The sequence below is a fragment of the Prinia subflava genome, chromosome 9 (genome assembly GCF_021018805.1).
Source record: "Prinia subflava isolate CZ2003 ecotype Zambia chromosome 9, Cam_Psub_1.2, whole genome shotgun sequence".
NCBI lineage: Eukaryota > Metazoa > Chordata > Aves > Passeriformes > Cisticolidae > Prinia > Prinia subflava.
In genome coordinates, this window is record NC_086255.1 from 13368901 (window position 1) to 13389426 (window position 20526).

The window sequence follows — 20526 nt, forward strand, 5'->3', positions numbered from 1 at the left end:
GAGGCTCGGGGCAGGACAGAGCCTGGGAGGCGCTGTGTGCTCTAACCCTGAGCCCCTCCTGCCTTTGGCCACACACCCCGCGGCTGGGCCCTGCGATGTACATACAGATCATGGGCCAGCACACAGCTCCTACCTTGCCAAGGCTCAGAGAGCATCCATGAAAGGACGAGCTTACAAAGGCCAAGGAAAAGCTGCCAGCAGCCCAGGCTGCCTCGCAGGGCAGCCCTGCATTGTCACAGCCAGCTGGCTCCATGTGCTTTCCCAAATAGAGCTGGCCACAACTCCCCGCATCCTTTACATCTGCTGGCTCCCTTGTAAACCTGGCCTAAAACACATCCCAGGACAAGCACAAACCCTTTCCTACCCCAAACTTTGCTGCCAGCAAACCCACCTCACTCTGACTCCCAGCAGAAGGCACAGTTTTTGGGATGTAGAACTGTGCATGAAGCAAAATGCCATCAACAGCTCTGCATCACAACTGCACCCATCCTTAGCTGCTGGGGTCAGGAATCACTGAAGCACAGTAGGCAGGAGGGCGCTGGTCATCCTGGTACAGTCAGGAATGCAGGGGCAGCCTGTGGCACTGCTGGAACCCAACCTGCCGTGCCTGGTAAATTGGCCGTGTGACAGGAGGAATGGCACGCAGGGCCACTCTCCCCAGGGCTGCCAGGGCACGTCTGGCTTTGATCACAAACGTGCCACGACAGCTCAGCTCGTTCTCAGCTGGTGGATCTTGCTAAAAAATGCATGTGACACGATCTGTCTGCTCAGGAAGGCACTGCCAGGGAAAGAACCCAGCCCAACGCTGTGTGCTGGTCCTGCAGCACTCACCTGCCAGCAGCTGGCAGGCAGCAGGTGGTGGGGCAGCAGCCTGGCTCTGTGGCACCACAGCAGGGCTGAGCACATGCCAAAGCACCCCTGCAATGCAGGGAAAGGATGGGGCACCCCCACCATCTGATAGTAGAGACAAGCACAAAGACCCAACGGATGGGTGGCTAGACAGACAAACTCCACCACCAACCTGGGTGCAAGATGAAAATCAGAGCCCCACAGGGTCCACCCTGCCGTGTCCGTCACCTCCAGAACCCTCGTGATGGCCCTCAGACATCCAGATTACACTGAGACACTGAATGCTCCCAAGCTGAATCTTTTTCATCAGTTCTGCTAAATATTTTAAGTATTTACATAGAAAAGCTCTCTGTGCTCGGCGGCATGTCGGCCCCCTTGGCATCACACGGGCGGCCACAGACACACCCCCGCCTGCCAGGGCATGAATAATTCATTGGCCCCATGAACAGGATAGAAGCGGCGGGTAGGAGAGGACAAAGTTGGGGGAACGGCTGCATCAGCCCCCACCCGGGCTCCTGGGGTGCACCTCGAGCGTGTCCATGTCCTGCAGTAGGAGGGCAGAGAACTGCACCAACAGCTGCAGGGAAACAGAAGCACAGGGAAGGGAAAAAGCCAGGAGCTGAATCCAGCCTTGGTTATTGGGCTGGCACATTGAGACAGCAGCTGTAAGCAAGTACAACCATAACCTGCCTGGACCATCTAGGGGCATTTCACAGCTTGTTGTATAGGAAAAGCACAGCAGTGTTGGGGGCACCCAGGATACATCAGGCAGTGAGGCAGTACAGCCCTCAGGAGCTCCAAAAAGCATGGCCTTCACAAGTGTGCACTTAGCTGTATGGGGACGCACAGCTCACACTGGGGCACAACACAGACACAGCATCTCCTTATCCCAAACCAGCCACTCTGCCCCTCAGATGCCCACCTTGCCCCTTGCCCATGGCACCTCATGAAAATCAGCAGGGATTTCCACCCCCAGCCCTGTTCCTGAGCCCACTCTAATCATCACCAGGGTCTCCTGAATTGAGAAGATGGGAAAAAACTCAGCCTGGTCACACGTGATGTCAGTCCTGCTCCCAAACCTGCTCCAGGAGAGGACACAGTCCTCAGCATCTCTGCAGCTTTGCCACCCTCACCACCCCACACCAAGCCACAGTGATGGTGACAAATTAACGAGCTCCATGCAATCACACACAGGTTGGGCTGCAGTAAATGGGAGGTGGCACTAGGCTCATTTCCTTGCAATCAGCGCTCGCTTGGCCACCAACAGATCTGTCTCGGCAGGGTGACAGGAGGAAGCACAGTGGGAACAGGCTGGGACACGACCTCGGATCCCACGTGTTCAGGCAGCTCAGGGCTGCTTGTGGGCCAGGGAGCAGGACACCCTCTGTCACCCAGGGGGACACTGCTGCGCTGAGTGACAGCGGCTATTAGCACCACCGCTTATCCAGGGGCTCCTGCACACGCTGGCTGCACAGCTGGGAGAGGGAGATAAGGTGCCTGGAGGGGAAATATGCTTCAAATGGCAGGAATCTCCCCCAAAGTGGACTTGGCTTGAAGGCACCGAGAGTGCTTGCTGCTATTAATAACTCCAGAGCTGTAATGAGGCGCATGCCCTCGGCTCAGGGAGACACAGCAACAAGGCAGGAAGGGAGAGCAAAGTGGGGCTGGAGATGGGCTGAGGTCCTGACCCACGGCTCCTCGCCAAGCCCACGGAGCCCCCACACCAACAGCACCGTGGCACCAGCCTGAAGCCCCTGGAGAGGTGGTTGGATGGACCTGGGGGGCTCAGGGCAGGGCAGACACACCAGGTCAGTGCTGCCCTTCCAAAAGCCCCGGCCCTCCTGCGCCCTTCTCCAGACTCAAGCCAAGGCACTGCCCATCCCCAAGGCCAGGCTAATGGCCTCCCATGCCAGCACTGTACCTCTCTCCACCTGTACCCTGAGTGGTGGCTCAGCCTTCCACCCTGCTGTGCTCTCTGCCCCATGGGGCAGCAGGGCCGCCCACTCAACATCTCCAGGGCACCCTCTCAGCTGACTGCCAGCCCAGGGGGCCCCCAGAGACTGCCTTTTAAAACTGACATTTTAGGGACAGGAAAGCTATTTTCAGTTTTTTCAGAGACAGCGTTTCCATTGCAGTTTGTCTGCCTCCACTGGAGGGAGGGATGCTCTCCCTGGAGGTGCCATGGCCGGCAGCTTTGTGTTGGGCTGTGGTGCCCAGCACCAGCTCTGCACCACTGGGTCGTTCTCATCCCTCTTCTGCTTGCCCACTGCTGGGATCTACTGTGCTTGGGAGCACATGGGAAGAGATCCCTGGGTTCCCACTTGGGCAGGAGGGTCAGGAGTATCCCATCTGGGAGAGGGGCTGGTGGGAAACACAGGGCAGAGCCCAAGGGCCTTGTTCCTGCCTAAGACCTTCTCAGCATCAGCAAGTTTTCTTCTACACACCTTAATGAGACAATCCCAAAAATTAGCATACAGACCTGAACAACACCCCCCTCCCTGGAGCCCCAAGGCACTCTTGATAGGAATAAATGTGCCTGGCAATTATGGAGGGGGAGTACAGCCTCCCAGTGCAAGACCTGCTGAGAGATTCAGAAATAAATATGTTAATAATCAAATATCCATCCTGTGTCTGAGCTCACGGGAGGACTTTCAAGTCTAATTAGCAGAAGATTTGTACCATTGCTGCCAGGGCTCGAGGGACAATTTGCCGTGGTTCCCACAAAGTGAGAGGTTCAGCTATAATTAGCCAGCAGCATCCCGTCTGCAAGGATTACCTCCAAACCTCCCCCGCATTCCGGGCCGGGGGCAGGCGGGACCCAGGTAAGCCAAGATGAGAGATAGCCCAGGGCTTTGATCTGTGCAAATCGAGTCTGGAGCTGCAAATCCAGGGCAGGCAGGAGGACAGGCTGTAAGGAAGGGCAGCACACCACGAGGAGAGCTACCCTGAGCCTGCAGCTCATCCCATGCTTCCACATCACCTGTACACAACCCCTACATCATCACGGACCTCGTCTCCCTGCAACATCCTGCCACAAAGACCTGGAGTGCCTCTAAAACTGCTCCATCACCAGACTGATGGTTTCCATGCCAGGACCCCAAGAGCCAGGGCAGTTCACAGTGAGGGGCATTCATTTCCCAGTCTACTCCAGTCAGACACATTGTACATCTCATCCCTGATCCATCATAGCAGAATGAGCAGTGCCCAGGGGAGTACTCTACTGCCCCAGTTTTTAAACAGGGTGTGACGGTTTCAGGTGCAAAACCAGCACACAGGGCCATATCCTGCTCCTGAGGCTGTCATAACAGACTCCATTCCCACTGCTACAACCACTTGTGGGGTGGCTGTGATGGGGAGAAAGGAGCACCCAGAGCAGAAAGACACAGGGGCAGCACCTGGATGTGCATCAGTGACAGTGCCCCAACTGGGCCCAGCCTCCAGGGGAAGGGGTAAAGGCAGAGAGACAGCAGAGGGAGGAGGGAAGGGATGGAGACTGAGCAGAGGGAGCCACGTCTGCATTGAGGACCAGCAGCACAACTGAGGAGGTTCTGCTGAGCAGGGAGTGGGACTCATGTGTCTGGTCTCACAGGGGGATAGCCTGGCAGATACTCTACCAGAGATCACTGACCTGGCAGCAGCTGCCAGGAACACTCATTAGCACCAGCTAATTGTGGGCAGAGGTGGCTGGCCTGGCAGCAGGCACCCTGCCCCTATGCTCCTCCTAGCCTGGTAGCGGGCAAGGCTCCAAACTGAGGGGAGAATTACAGACAGGGTGTCAGTGGTCACATCCAGGGCACTTCCTCCGGGCTGGCCTGGAAACATCTGTGCCAGAGATCCTGTGCCCATGAACAAAAAAGTCAGCACCTCATCCCTCCCAAGGGCATGCAGGTGCCCCATGTTCAGCCGTGTTGCCCAGGCCAGGGCACAGCCATCCCCATCCAGCTCCTCTGCCAGCCCCAGGAGACCTCCTCAGTGCCACTGGGTTGTTATGCTAGCAAACAAGGGGTTACCAGCCCCTAATTTCCCCACAGTTATTTAATTAAGCAGTGATAAAAGAGAAGATGTTTTATCCAGAGAGTGGCAGCAGGTTGTAATTACAGCAGGGCAGCTGAGAAAACAAAGTGCTGAGGGAGGCACAGGATGGTGCAGGGCTGGGGTGACACCACAATCCCTTGGGACTCACGTGCCTGTCCCGGCACTGTGGTCCGAGGCAGAGGTGAGACTCTAAAGTCTCGAGTCTGTGAGGGATGGAGGAGGAGAAAAGGCTCCTTTGCCTCCATGGGTGTGGTCCCAAAAGAGCCTCTCCCGCCAGCTTACACTGCACTGGGGTGGCCCTGATCCCAGCCCTTCCTGTGGGATGCTGGGGATGACCAGTCCCAAGGAACAGCAGGTTTTCAGTGAGTCACTTGGAAATATTAAACACCATCTCCTTCTTCCCCTCTCTGCTTCAGGGCAGCCCCCTGCACCAAGGGACTTGCTGCCCAGCTGAGCCAAGGGCACTAAATCCCAGCTGGGACATGCCACCCCAAAGGGGCTCTGCCTGCTCCTTCCCCCCTACACCCCCTGGCCCCGTACATTGCCCGATTGCTGGGTTACTCCAGGCTGGGGGTTGAACTTGTGCCTCACACAAGGCACAGACGGGTGGAACACTCCTCACAGCCACACTGCAAACAAGCAGCTCACAGCCCTGTCCCCCAGCCACCAGCACCTCTCCCTGAGGAGGGGAAAGCTTCACTCCCATGTTCCCTGTTGGAGGGTACCCTGGCTGCCATCCCAGTGGCAGCTGGGACATATCAGAGCGGCTCAGTCTTGAGGAGTGCACGGCACCTCCTGCCCATCCTGCATCATCAGACCTGTGCAGCCCCCAGCCCCAGCCACGTCCCTTCCCTTAGTTCAGTCCTCCTGCCCTCAGCCCAGTCCTCTTATGCTCTCCCTCTCCCATTACAGCATCTTTAAATTAATGCCTGGCCAAGCGTGGCATAGAAGGAAATTAACCCTGGGGAGGGGGAGCAGTCTCCACAATGCCTCTTATCACCTAAAGCACTGTTCCTTGCCCTTCTCCCACTCAGTATGCAGGCGAGACACTGGATCTACCACAATCACAGTGAGCATCACTCCAGCACAGGCTCTCAGCACCCACCTTTGCTGGTGGGGTGGCAAGTCCTCTACTTGGGAGGCTGCAAGGCCCCCGGGAGAGACTGACAGCTGTGCTTGGGTTTGCACCAAAATTGGCCAGCTGGGAACTCACTGGGAGTGGTTCCAGAGCTGTCTGCACCTTTGCTGGGACACTTTTGGGTCCCCAGTTCTGGAGCAAGAAGTCAGGAGGCATTTGGCTGCCAGTGGGAAGCTCTTGTGACACCCACAACTTGGGGAGCTCAGAGGAGCTGGAGCGGGTAGGACGCAGGGATGTGGCCAGAACAAAGGGTGCCACAATACACACCCTGATCAATACAGGGGACACTTCTTGCCTGTGTCACTGTGGGGGAGTTGGAACATGTCCCTTTCAGAGGATCTGTGTGAAGGTGTGCAGACACCAAGGCCATGACATACAGGTCCATCCCCCAGGCTGGGATTCAGGCAAGACTTGGCTCTTGGAATAATGCCTCAGGGACCTGACCCCATTGCTGCCAGCACGGTGCAGCCGTGGGACCGGCAGGATCCCATCCCTGTCGCCAGGCAGTGGTGGCCAGGGCCAGGAATTGCTTGCCAGAGCAGCGCTCCCGCTGATCCTCTCCGTTATGCAACAAATTATTCCACTCGCATTAATGACTTTGCGGCAAAGGGGGAAATGACATGAATGATTCCTGGTGCCTGGGAGTGACTCACTTTGCACGACGGAGGGGAAGCAAGCAGGGAGGGCGGGCTCCAGGGGAAATTTGTTTGGGTCAGCATGAGCAGCAGAGGGCTGGGAACGGGCTCAGAAGATCAACAGCTAGAAGCAGAGTGAGGGGGAAATACAGAGGTATGTAGGGGCAGATCCCACCACTCAGGAGAGGGCTGAGATGTCTCCAAGAGATGCTGGGATCAGTCATAAACACAGCATATTATAACATCTCTTACTGTGCTGCCCAAGCCCCACACCCTTTTCCACCTGTGCTGTGACCCCAGAACGTGGCACCAGCAGCTGTCCCTCCCTGCTCCAGGGTCAGACAAGACCTCAGGCAAGTGCAACCAGGGCTGGGGGTGCTGTAGCCCATCCCTGAACCACCCAAATCCAGCATGCCCCTAGGAGTCCAGCAGGATAGGCAGCTGCCCACCATGGCCCTTGAGGCAGCAGTGTGGGGGCAAAAGGGACCTGTCACATGGGCTGCAGTACAGAGCCTGGCATCTGACCCAGTCCCTTCTCCCTCACCTCTGGAGACCTCACTAAATCACACCATTAAAAATTAATGCATATTCCCTCCTGGAATAAATCAGGACCTGTCAAGGACCAGTGCTGCCAGCCACCTCCTGGGGACACCAGAGACATGTGGAGATACACCAGGGACTTCAACAACCCACTGCCAAGTAGCCCCAGGAGGGCCCTTGCAGTGACAGAGGGCCGGGTGGATTATTGCCTTTAAACCCATTCAGGGGCTTTCTGTAAGCAATGCAATTTTATAAAATTCAATCTAGGAAGAAGCAATTAACCAAAAGGGCCAGGAGCAATGGCTTACCCGTCTAATCTCGTTAGTGAGCAGGCCAGTTCTCATTTCACCTCACCACAACTGCACAGGCTGCAGTAACTGGTGAAAGCAGATGGATGGCTCTTCCCTGGCTCCTGACCTGGCTCCCAATGGGTGTGAGAGTTTTCTGGTGCCTCCCTGCATCCCACAGGGCTACATCTTCCCCATCTGGGGCAAGGCTCTCATCCTGGCCAGACCATCACCAATGATACACCATCCCTAAAAAGCACTTTTTGATGTCCAAATGTGTGGTTGGTAATGGGAAGAGGACAGGTGAGGGATTTGGTGCATCCCTGCTCTGCTGCTGGGGTCAGTGCCTGAAGCCAGGAGTAGGGTCCCACTCTCTGCCCCACAGCAGCTCAGTGACAGGGTCATGCCAGTCTCTCATGGTAATATCTTGCCAAGAAGCCTGCCTCTGCTTCAGACTGCCATGCCCCTCCCCTCCCAGCAGGAATGTCACTGCCATGGGATGTGTCTCATGGGGACAACAGGACAGATCAGAGTCCAATTTAATCCAGTTCCCAAGTCTCTGCAGGGCAGAGCTAAAGCAGCAGATTTGTGCCACCACCACACCTGCTGAGTTAGTCACTCCATCATTGTCCCTGACCTCTCCCTGGAGAGGGACTGCAGGTGAAGCTGTCCCTCTCCACTGCCAGCCCCTTGTGGCTCTGAGTATTCCCTGCCTACATCCAGGCACTGTTGCTGCTGCAGCATGGTCCCTGATGGACCCCTCTGTGAGCAGTCAGACCCCACACCTCCCTTCCACCCAGACAAAGCCATCTGCCTGTTCCAGGTACAGCCCAGGGCTAAGTGGAGCGTGGATTAGGTTTGTCTGCACGCAGGGGTGTGCAGGGCCCCCACCTGCACAGGGCACAGCCCCTAAAACACTCACTGCAGATGAAGCTGGTGCAGGAATTGTATCATCATGCATGCTCAGAGTGGCGCTCCTGCTCGTATGTCCCACAGACCTCAGGGTCTCAAGGCCCCCCATGTCCCCAGGTGGAGTGAGCAGGAGCAGCATGGAGGGGATTTTGACCTTCTTGCCCAGAGCCTCCAGCAGCAATGCCAACACCAGCCTAGTGCTGGGAAAGGTGCCAGCTCCCTAAACAGAAGGGATCTCCAACCCAACAGGTTCAGAAGCAGAGTGTTTCCTGCCAAAATGGGGCTGGAGTCATCTGGAACCTGATGGAGCTGAGCCTTTGGGGCTGGAGAGGGACACAAGGCATGGACACAGAAGTGCATGTCAATGGCAGTGACTGCCTTCCCTGCCCAGGAGTGTCCATAGGTGACCTGCCCTGCCTGGACCACAGGGGAAGCATCCAAGGAAGCCCAAGTTCGGAGGCAGTGAAGGTGGCAGCCCTCGACGTCCCCCATCTCTGTCACCTCCTGCTGAAAGCAGCAGTATCCTGCCCCCAGCTCCCCTCCTGCAGGGCTCCGTCTCCAAACAAGCTAATTACTCTCACTGCTCCCCGGGGGCTGCACCACCCGTTTTCATTTGAAGAGGAAGACAAATTTACTTAACAGCCAGAAACAGCCAGAAGCAGCCAGAGCCACAGCAACTCGGAGGCAGGAGGACGGCAGTAAGAGCCTCCACTCAGCCAGCCCAGCTGCCACAGAACATTTGCAAAGCCCCCAAAGGGGGGTATTGCTGGGAGCAGGGTCACTCGTACCCCGATCCTGCTACTCACCCCCATGGCATGGCATGCACCCAGCCCCAGCTGCCAGCAGAGCACTCTGGCATGGACAGTGGGTTGAACATGAACCCTTCACTCATCCACAGACCCTGCCCCATGGAAAGGGACTCCTCTGCCCCTTTGCTCCCACAGAAGCTGCTCGCAACAACCCCAGCAGTTTGCTTGCTCAGCAATAACCACACTCAGAGTTCTACAGTGTTAGTGAAGGGTTGTGAGTACCCACCTCAAGCCAGACCCCTCACCGTGGCATCAGACCACCCAGCTCAGCCCCCCCAAGGCAAGGTACGACAGGGAGATTTGTTTCACTGAAGGCTCATTTATCTGCCACATGATTAGAGAGCAGGGCTGGGATCCATCCCGGCGGCAGGAGAGCGATTTGCCAGCAGATGGATTTATCATCTCCCGAGCACAGCAATTTGGCTTAAACAAAATCAAACCACTTCCCCTAATGAAAACATCACTAATGAGGAGTGAGGCAGAGGCAGCTCCATGAACGGGGTCTCTCCTGTACTTCAGGGCTGGCGCGACCCACTGATGTCTGGAAAGTTAATGCATGAGGCTCAGGTCCAGCTGGGACATATGGACCCAAAACAGCTGGAAGAAACCAGAGCTTGCTCCAGGGACCAAACCTCCTCATGTCCTGGCTCCCAAAGCTCTGAGGGCAACTGGTTCCAGCACAACACGAGAACAGCACCACTGAGTCGAGATAACTTTTCCAGTTGTAATATGGCAAACAGTGAGGAAAAACTCTATGCCCCAGACACAGAGATGGTGAAAGAGCCTGTGCATGGCCACCCCTGTGCAGCAGGAGCTGTATCCCTTGGCCAAAGTTTTGACAATCCATGAATTATGCATCAGCATCTGTAGAGATCTGCCGTTTAACCAGCCCAACCAAATCCACTTCCTGTCAATTAATCCTGTGCCACCAATCCCCAATGGACTCCAACCTGCCTTTGCTTGCAGGGATGCAGCAGCGGCTGCCAAAACCTCAGCCCCAGCCTGTCCACATGTGAAATCCAACCTGCCTGTGAGCAGTGGTACCTGGCAGCATCACTCACATGCTCCTTGCCCCAGTGTGGTTAGGAGCAGCATTTCTTCCACCAGGGACCGTCAGGGTCTCGGCAATGCCACAACACCCATGAGAGAGAAGTCATCAGAATCAGAGGACTGCAGACAAGCCAGGACAGCAAAGAGGGAAGAGGAAGAGGGTACAGATGCCAGAAGGAGGGAGATAGCAGACAGAGATGAGGCAGAGTGAGGCAACAGTCCCATCACCCCAGGAAGGTGCAGCAGCCATTGAGGGCAAGGCGCTTTGGCACAGAGATGACCCATGGGAGCCCCTAACCCTGGCACACGAGGGGAAGACCCTTCCCTACAGTAGCCCACCCTGACAGAGGACCTCCTGGGAGCTTAGGGACCTGGCTTAAGGGTCAGTGTGGCTTCCAGCCCAGCCTCACTGCCAGGCTGCAGGAGCAGAAGTGGCAAGCAGAGGGAGGTTGCGTGGGGCAGCAGCAGGAGAGAAGGCAGGTTAGCGAGGGAGCAGGGGGATGGGCAACACACAGTTCCTATGGGTCAGACACCCAAGGGAAGGACACTGCTGGGTGTCACCCCTCCTGGGGGCTGCTGCTAGGAGGAGAGGACAACCCATGCCTGGCAGAAACCAGAGGGATGCAGGTAGCTGGCCCTGCCAGACCCATAAGGAGAGGGCTGTGCACCCAGGGCTGTTCTCGAGGAAGCAACTGGGCAAGAGAAGGATCTTTGTTCTGAACGTGGGCAAGTTGGTCTTGGGCACAGTCTCCATGCCAGTCCCCCTCCTTGGGATCCCTCCAGCACACAGGCACCTCACACAACCCACCATGCACACTTGCAGCCAGGCTGTTGCTACCCCTGCCTGCTCATGCTCTTGCTCCCACCCAATGACCCTGTCACTCCATCCTCCAGCTGCAGATCCCAGTGCTTCCCCCTACACACACTATTATTTGGGACAGGCTAGCACTGACACCTCCTCCACACTCTGGGAAATAAATGATCCCCTATGCAGATGGAAGTCCTACGCTATGGCAAGCTGGTGGAGATGTTCCCCCCACCTGGCTGATCACGGGCTGTGAGCAGACACGATGAAGCTGCTGGGTCTATCGGCAGCAGAACAAGCCCCTGCACAGCCCTAGACCTGCCCATCACCTGGGACCTTCCTGCAGCATTGCCAGGACACAGCTCTTCAGCTTTATCCCATGGCAGGGACTGGAACCCTGCTGCCATTGTTCTCCTACTGACCCGACTGGCCTGTTCTCCCTCTGATGTGTCTGTGGGGGACAGCTTGGCTCCACCTCTCCTTTCTTACTGCCATGGGGAGAAATATCTCTGAAACATGCTCTCTCGAGGTAGGGAGGAGAGCTCAGCCAGCTGCTGCGCTGCCGCTGCGCTGCTGCATAAGGCTTTCATCTCACGGGGTGGGCTGCTAAAGTGCTAGGAGTTGGGGAGTCCCCATCCATCAGCTGTGCCTCTGGAGACAGGAGGATCCCAAAGCTCTGCAGATGATCTCTATAGCAATTGCTCAACCCTGCAAACGCTGCGGCTGCCTTTGGGGTGGAGCAAAGCGGTTGCCCGAGTCCCCAGATCATGACAACTGGAGGGAAAAAGCAAGGGTGAAAAGTGGGCCTCCTAGCCCTTTTGGGGGGGCTCAACAGCCCTGGAGATAAAGCCCTCATTTTTCCAAAAGGCAGTTAGGGGCTTTGCCCCACCCCAGACAGCCTAGATATTGACCCTGTGCTGGCACATGCTGTCCCGCTCACAGGATACAGCATGGCTGGGAGGGGTTTGTTCAGTGGAGTAAGACAAGTCCCAGGCCACCTGTGCTCCAGATCTGGAGCTGGGGCAGCCCTGATGCCCACACAGCTCTAGGGAGCATCAAGTGGGAGAGAAACCCTCCTCCAAGCTCACTCACCTCTCACACTGCCAGCATTCAGGGTCGGGGATGCCATACCTGCGCTTCCCGGGACAGAGTGGCTCTGGATTCCCATTTCTTCTGCATGGAGAGCCATGGCCAGAGCAGTCCTGAGACACTGGCTCTGGGCTCTGCTTGCACACTAATCGCTCATGCCATTAGAGGCTGGAGGAATAATGTAATTTATGGATGGCTTTTATTTCTCGCTAGCATCATCTAAATATCCCAGAAATGGACCGGTTTAATTTCCTAGTGGTGTGACCTGAACATTTCTCTCCTTAGCACCCAGGTGTGTGCCCAGCCGTGGCGCAGCAGCCAGGCAGGCACAGCTGCTTGCTGCCCGTGCCCCATGCCGGCACAGCAGGGTCGGCACAGCCGGGATCCATCCCGGCCGGCCCCTGCCCGCGTTCCCCCGGCGCAGGGAGCGCTGCTGCTCTCCCCGCTGCTCACACGCCGGCTGTTCTCATTCACTCGGGCCTCTCACACACACACACAGGTGCCCTCACAGCCGGGGCAGCCAGGCAAGGAGTGGGGACTGTCACTGCACCCGCATTTTCAACAGCTTCTTAAATTTAAGAATGAGTGGACATTGCGGAGCGTTTCTACCCTGAGCACGGCTGGGGGTCCTTCTTCCTGCTTAGCCCCTCTCCTTCTGGGAATGGGTGTTGCTACCCCTTCTCTGGGCATGCACAGGTGGGAAGCACTCTGCTCTCACCCCTGATTTTGGGCAGTGATGAGGGGGCAGCAGGACTGATTGCTCTCCCTGTACACACCAGCAATCACTGGAGCTGATGCCTCACCTGACATAATCTCTCAGTTAACAGCTCTTGCATGGCAGATGTCCTCTAAACTCTGACACATTCTGATGGATGGGGGTCTCTAAAGCTGCAGGAACACCCCAAACTGTTCATGTTTAAACCCAAGCAGAGCTGAGCTATCGAACAGCAGGTGCCAGCAGCAACCCTCCTGTCTGCAGACAGAGACTGAGCCCACACAGGCACCACCAGCTTCATCCCAGGGCTTTGCTGCAGGAGGTCCTGACTCCCCACCACATCTCCAGGGTATCAGGAGAGCCCAGACCAGATTAGAAGACATGAGGTCAAGCTACTAAACCCTCCCTAGAGTTAAGGTTGCATCCCCTCTCCTGCCTCCATCACTTCCACACTTTCTGGAAGACAACATTCCCTCCACAGGGGCATCAGCTTCAGTGCATTCAGCCAGCACAGGGAAATCAGTGCCACTGGGACCAGTTCCCTCTCCTCTGTGGTGCTACTGCAGGCTCTGCCCTGGCAGGTCACTGACTTGACAGTGATGGGAAATGAGTGACATGCCCTACAGGGCCTGTTTCCCGCTCTGGGAAATGGGGCAGATATTCCAGCCTTATTCTCCAAAGGCTTCCCCAAAGCCCCATCCCTGCCGGCAGGGACTTGCATGGTGGCACAGCTCCACTCCACGCAGGTTCTTGCTGCACAGCTGGCTCAGAGGTAAGCCCAGGCATAAAAGGTCTCAGTCTTGGAGAGACTGGAATTTATTTTTAACTTTCATTTGATTTAAATCCATATGGGCATTTTAAAGTTACCGGAGAAACCAAAAGTTGTGTGTGGGTTCCAAGTTCCTACACAGCTCAAAAATATCTTCCCTACAGCACGTTTGGGTAGACAGTAAGCAGCGTTTCCCATGTGTGGGGCTGTTCAGGAAAGCAGGGCAGAGTCCTGCTCTGCTACCAGCACCTATTTGAAATTCTAGAGCAAATCCTGAAATCCACCCCAGACTTCAGCAGGAAAAGCAACACGGGGAGTCAGGGAAGCCGCCTGTGCACACACAGCAGTGCCTGTGGCACGAGGACACCAAACCCCACTGGCTGAGGAAAGGTTCAGCTCCATCGTGGGTCCCAGGGGGCAGGTGGGAACTGCTGCCCCATTTCACAGCTGCTGTGACAGAGGCCCTGAAAGGGGACAGGATTTGGCCTGATCTGTGGGGAGCATGTGGGGAAGGAGGGTGTTGCCAGCTCCAGCCCAGCTGCTTCCCTATCGGACAGTGGAAGATGAGGTGTGATGGACGGACAGATGTTGTGGGACGTGGGATGCTCGGCAATTTCCTGATGGGGGAAAGGATGAGATGATGAAGGGGAATACAATAGGGTCACAAATGGGTTTTCTTCATCCTCTCTGTCCAGCTGTCCCATCCAGGGGCAGGACATCTCACGGAATGCTCTAGGGGACACCGGGTGATGGGTGAAGACACCAGGTACCGTGGTGCTGCTGGGTCTTTCTGGGCAGAGTGAGCCTGTCTTCCCTGGGGAACCTGCGGCCGGGATGCTGCTGTGCCACCCCAAGGTGCAGCAGGGGCCCAAGGCATGGCAGAGAGAGCCCAGCGCCAGACCCTGGTGTCCCGAGGGGCTTGGGCGTAACAGTGAGGGAGTGCGAACTTGGGGGGCGGCCAAACCCTATCCAAGCATTCCACCTCCCGTCCAGGGTCGTTTCCTCGCCTTGGGACAACCTCTGCCCGCTGGGACCAGCCCTACCGCCTCCGGGGCACCCTCCCCCCGGGGGCCGGGACTGTCCCCCTGCTCCAGCGCCAGGGTCGGGCCGTTCCCCCTCTCCCGAGCAAGGCGTGCGGCGAAGCGGAGCGGGCAGGGAGCGGGGCTCAGCGGGGCTGGAAGCGGGTGCCCGGGACCGCCCGGCGCCGTGCTCCGAGTGGCTGCTGCACCTTCCCCGCGGCGGCACTCACCCGTCAGCTGGTCGTAGGAGCCGTCCAGGTCGCGGGAGTCGGACAGGCTCTCCTTCCTGCCCTTGCTCCGCATCTTCGTGCCCCGCTGAGCGGCGGGGGGAACGGCGACGGGGCGCACGGGCTGCGCCGGCGGGCAGGGGCTGCCCGCGGCCGCCGCCTCCCCCCGCCCCGCCGCCCGCGCCGCTCAGCGCGGCAGCGCCAAGGGGCCGCCGGTGCCGGGAGCTCGGCTCGGCACGGCTCGGCTCGGCACGGCAGCAGGAGCGCGCAGCCGCCCCGGTCCCCGCCGCCGCCGGGGCTGGGCACGGCAGCCCCCTCCCTCTCGTCCTTCCCCGCCTCTTCCCGGGAACCGCCAGCCCGGCCCCGCCGCCGCGGGGAAACTGAGGCACGGGAGGGGGGCGGGGAGCGGGGGCGCTCCCGGGAAGAGGCAGGGAGGGAGCGGCTCCGGACTGCACCGAGGTGCGCTCTCCGGCGGTTCGGGAGCGACTCGGGCATCTGGCACCGCGCAGGGACGGAGAAGGGGACAGAGGTAGAGAAGGTGTCGGGCAGGAGGGGCGCAGACCCCCACAGCCCACCGAGGGGAAGAGAGGGTCCCCCGAGCCCTGCGTGTCAGTGCCCATATCAGGCTGCGCCGGGGGACTCCCGGAACGGGAACCCAGCCCTGCCCTGTCCCGCGGGGCTGTTGCATCTCCGCCTGGGGGGAGAAGCTGGGTGAGAAATCGGTCCGAGACGGAGGGGATGGGCAGGGGTCAGGAGATGCAGCAGAGGTGTGGGGAGGGCGGCCAGGTCCCCTTGCCTGCAGCCAAGCACAGAAGCGGGTCCCACTGCCGCCCCCATCCCGAGCACGGCTTTCCATGCAGGGTTGGAGTCTTTAGCAGGACTTTACCCCCATCTCCTGCAGCCCCAGGGAAAGGGTGAAGCAGCAGGGGAGGCTTCCAGAGGCACGGTGCTGCCAAGAGAGGAGCTCACAGCCCACCGGTACATCTGGCACTGGGAACTTGATGTCCCACTGCTGCCCCTGGTTATTTGTTGCCATCTGTGCACGATACCATCTCCGGGGGATGCAGCCTGTGCTGGAAAGTCCCCTCTATGGACAAAGCCAGGGGCTTTTGTCATGTCACTGCCTGAGTACTGACTGTTTGCACCATGACAGGGTCCTGGGCACATCTCAGGGTCTGTCCAGCTCCCCTCACCACTCCTCCCTTCATTCTCTCACCCATGCAAAGACAGAGGAGAGCAGGGGCTTCGGGAGGAGGCAAAGATCCCTCCTGATCCCTGTGCCAGCCCGGCACACGGGAGCCGCAGGGCAGAAGGGAATCCAGATCAGCGAGGAGGGAGGGCCGTGCTCACGAGGCAGCGTGTTGTCAGCGTGCTTTGGTGTCAAGCCATGAAAGAAGCTGCCTTAGCGAGGCAGTGATGCTTAGCAACTGCCTGGATCTAAAAATAAGAGCCATTTAGCAAGGAAAACGCAGTGGAGAAATGCTCGGAGAACTAAACACATTCCCCCAGCCCTCCCTGTGGCCAATACACGGAGCCTGCAGTGACTGGCTGGAGGGAAACTCCCGGGACAGCTCTGGCAGTGCCCCCTCTGCTTAGCCTGACAAGCAAAGCTGGAGCCTGGCCAGCCCACAGATCCCCTGCACTTCTGGGTTTGTCCATCCTGCTGCTCCCTGGCCTCCTCAACCTCCCTCCTACAACCTCCACCACGTGCTTGGCCACATTTTCTTGGCTGCCCTTGGGGACCAGCAGTGTCCCAGGGAAGTAGATTGGGAGCATTGTGTGATCCGTGCCCAAGCTCACCCACCAACTTCACCTTCCTCGGGGTTGATCCTGCTATGGATGTGGCAAGCCCAGCAGAGCTGCACAGGGAAGTTTTCACCTCCTGCCATCCCTGGTCCATTGGGAGGCAAACATGGCTATTTTTATCCTAGCTAAGTGCTCCTGTTCCGGCAGGCAAGCAAGAGACGCTTTGCCAGGCTGGGGAGAGGGGGAAGCTGGGCGGGTTGTTGGGTACCACAGGGTAGGATGGGGCAGCCCCAGGCCCAGGCTGACATACCCCACCCTCCCCACAGTGTAGAAAAAGGGGGACACAACTCACTTGATTGCTGGTCACAGCTCCTTTCCTTAGCAGACATGAGGACTGGGCATTCTGCCAGGATTCACAGCCTCTGAGCCTTTCTCTGCTTGGGAAAAATACAACGTCCTCCTCTAAATGCTCCTCTGGGCAGGGGGAGCTGGAGGTCTGCAGGTTGCCAGGTAGGAGAAGCAGGAATGGGTCTGGTCTTTGCCCTCTTGTCCAGACCCAGACAGGAGCCCTGCTGTGGGTGCACTGCATGCAGAGATGCTTTGGTGAATGTGTCTGGACAGGGACAGGCACAGCAGCAAAGTCACCCCAGAATGCTAAAACACATCTTAATCTCACCAGGATGTACAGCAGATGCAAAAAGACTGGGCCAGCTGAGGAAAATCATCTGAGCAGGGTCTGAGGCTTTAATCAAAGCATGCCTTGTGCAGCCTGGCTGATGCTGGCCACATCCACCACGAAAGCAATCAGCAGGTTCAGGATGGGCAGGAGCCAGCCACAGGCAGGGCTGGTGGTCTGCACTGCAGAAGATGTCACTGCATGAACTATTTCCAGAGGGCAGAAAGAGCTCTGTCAACTCCTGAGAACCCAAGGTGAGCCCACGCCCAACCATCCCTGCTCCTCCTCCAGGATCCTCACCCTGCAATATTGGACTGATCCCTTTGGCTCATCTGTGCCTCCTGATCCCTGCTGGAACACCCCAGCTCTGGGGCCACAAGTCCCTACACTCTCCTGCTGAAAACCTTAAGCTCAACACAAAACCCAAGACAATTCCAAAGCACAGAAGACGACCCTGGAGAGGAGTCACGAGTGCTTGGGTCTGCACCTCAGGGGTAGAGGAATGCAGGGAGCTCTCCCCCAGGCCCTCTGCTCTCTGCAAGCAGCCTGGGGTGGATGTGACTGGGGGACAGGGAGAGGGAAAGACATAATTTAACACTTCATTAGCTAACTACAAGGCATTGATCTGCCCTACCAGCCTGCACACTCTCTAATTGCATATCTCCATTCTTATTAGTTCTATCGAAAAAGCAGAGAGCAGGACTCAGGAGTCTGATCCTATCTTTAGGAAATTTCAAACAGAGATGTAATTGTCGAGTGCTTGAAATCACGGTGCTTTATCCACTGTTAACAGTATTTTAAAGCCATGGTCATCAATAGCACTCCTCGGGATGAGCTCCCAGCAGATGCCACTAATCCTATTTTGGCTGTGGTCACCTGGTGTCTCTGGGCTCAGACTTACACTTGGCAACAAGGGACAGCTCTGCTTCCACAGCAGAGAGTGCTCCCAGGCAGCTCCTGGGCTAGGACAAGGGGTGCAGCACCCAGGGACTGGTTCCAGAGGCAGAGGGCAAACAGAGGAGCTCCCTAAACCAGCTTCACCCCTTGCAAACATGCCAGGAGATGGAGATGAGCAGCTCTGCACCAGGAGCTATTTCCCTCTCAGAACCCAGGTGGGCCCCCAGTCTAGAGCAGAGATGACCATGCAGGTGTCTGGGCAGGGCTCCAGGCAGGGCAAACGGCCTCACTCAGGAATATACCCCAGTATTTACATCTGCAGAGGAAATGCATCTCAGTGACACAAGACCAGGATGAGTCCCTTGGTCTCTGCAGAGATTGGTCTCTGGGATCTTGGAACAGCTACAGCAGACCAGTAGGTCCTTGGGAGGGGGACATCAGCCAGGACACACACAGGGGAGGGCTGCTCCCATCTCCACTAACCCACCCTGCAGAGACACATGGGCAGCTGGGAGCCACTGTGAGATTCAGACCCAGGGGGAATTTCAGCTGCTAAAAAATCTTGCAAAGCTGGAGGAGGAACAGATGATGCTGCAAGCTGCTGGGAGAGCCTTGCAAGCAGGAATGCTGCAGGAGGAAGGGAAACTCCTCTATCAAATGCAAACCAGCAGGTGTGAGAAATCTGGGTGTGCAGGAGGGAGAAAGGACTTTTCATCACACTCTGTATCCTCGAAAGCCTGTCACCTGCCTCTGCTTATGCCTCCAGCAAGGAGGGATTCCCCAGTATGGTCTCACTGCTGGGTGGGCTGAAGAGGGGCTCTGTGTCCACCCAGAACATTTCTTTAGGCCACTTCTGCCTAACAGATACAAAATCTGTTTGAAGAAAAGACTTAGTCTGGGGAGTGGAGACTGGAGCATTCCTGGGCTCAGTACATACCCTGAGTCTCACAAGCCCTCCCAGCATTATAAAGCGTCTCATGTTTGTGTGCTCAGTGCCTGTGGGCTCAGGTTTTAATTAAAGAGGAACTAGATACTATTTCCAACCTTCATTTATGCCATGCTGGATGCCACACCAGGGACTCTTTCAGCAGCTCAGGTCTGCTGTGAGAACAGATGTGCATCTCCGTCACGAGCGAGTCCACACTGCGGACACGTGTCCTTCTGCCCTGCCAGGGCAGGGCCCTGTGCCCGAGCTCACCTCCACGGGAGGGGATGTCTCTGCTGTGACTGTGCACTCTGCTCTCAGCTGCCCATCCTGTCCCATCCCGTCCCATCCCGTCCCATCCCGTCCCGTCCCGTCCCGTCCCGTCCCGTCCCATCCCATCCCATCCCATCCCGGCAATGGTCCAGCAGAGGGCCAAAGGCAGGGCACGGGGCTGGGGTGCTGTAGGTGGGTGCTGCTGGAGCACTACTTGCTCCACTTGTAAGCTGGGGGAACAACAGGATTGGAACTCCTGGGCAGCCACAGGTCATTAGAACATCCCAGCTCCTCTACACTGTTGGGAAGGCCCTGGCTGAACCCTGGAGCAGGGGAGCTCCAGCTAATTAGTCATTAATTGTTTCAGAAGGGAAACGAGCCAACCCAACCTCTGTACGCCTGTAGCAGAGTGACCTGTGGGCCCTGGGACACGGCCAGGCTGCACATCACTGAGAAATGGCTGAGGGTTCATCTGTCACAGCAGAGCTGGAGAAGCAGCCCAGCACAGTGGGTGTCCAGCTCCAGGTAGCCTCCTCAGCCCCTTCCTGCCCCCAGGGGACTCCTGGGAGCTCCCAGCCTCTGGCAGCAGCTTGGCAAGGCTCTGAGCTGTGCTGCAGTGAGCGGCAAGCCCGGCTCATTTAATCTATTCAATTGGATTCAATTTCCAGCCACATGATTCAATTAGCCCTGGAGGGACAGCACAGAGAGCAGAGGATGCAGAGCACGGCCCAGCCTATGCTCCGGTGGCTGCCGGGCTGGGAGAGGGCAGCACAGGACCCTGTGCTTGTTCTGGCCCTCTGGGATGTGCTGAGATCTTGGGGGCTCCAGGGGAGCCCCATTCTGTCCCGGAGAGCAGGAGCTCCTCTGGGCACAAGCTGCTGGTTCTGAGTGATGTGTGGACGGCCACAGGGCAGAGGCTGGGGAAGCCCCATCCTGAGCATCTCCCTTTGCAGTCAGCCACAGCCTTGAGGGGTGATAGCCACGCTGGGTCAGATGTGGGGTCTGCATCCCTGAGCACCTGCCAGGGTGGCCCAAAGAAGCTTTAGAATGACAACAGCATTTAGCAATGCTGCCTCGAGGGTGCTGCCTATCATATGTATTTGGGATCACCCCTCTGCTTGATCAGTGTC

The 20526-nt window shown here is 57.4% G+C and overlaps 1 protein-coding gene across 2 annotated transcripts in view; it reads right to left on the bottom strand.

The window, feature by feature from the left end:
* The window catches only part of KCNIP2 (potassium voltage-gated channel interacting protein 2), a 43965-nt gene extending 28736 nt beyond the window's left edge, over nucleotides 1-15229 (bottom strand). Inside the window, exon 1 of one of the 2 annotated variants that reach the window (XM_063405466.1) lies at nucleotides 14883-15229. In XM_063405466.1, coding sequence (XP_063261536.1) covers nucleotides 14883-14955 — 73 coding nt within the window. In that variant the 5' untranslated portion in view covers nucleotides 14956-15229. The remainder of the gene's footprint in view (nucleotides 1-14882) is intronic. The other variant, XM_063405468.1, reaches the window with a different exon arrangement.
* Nucleotides 15230-20526: the final 5297 nt, after the last annotated feature.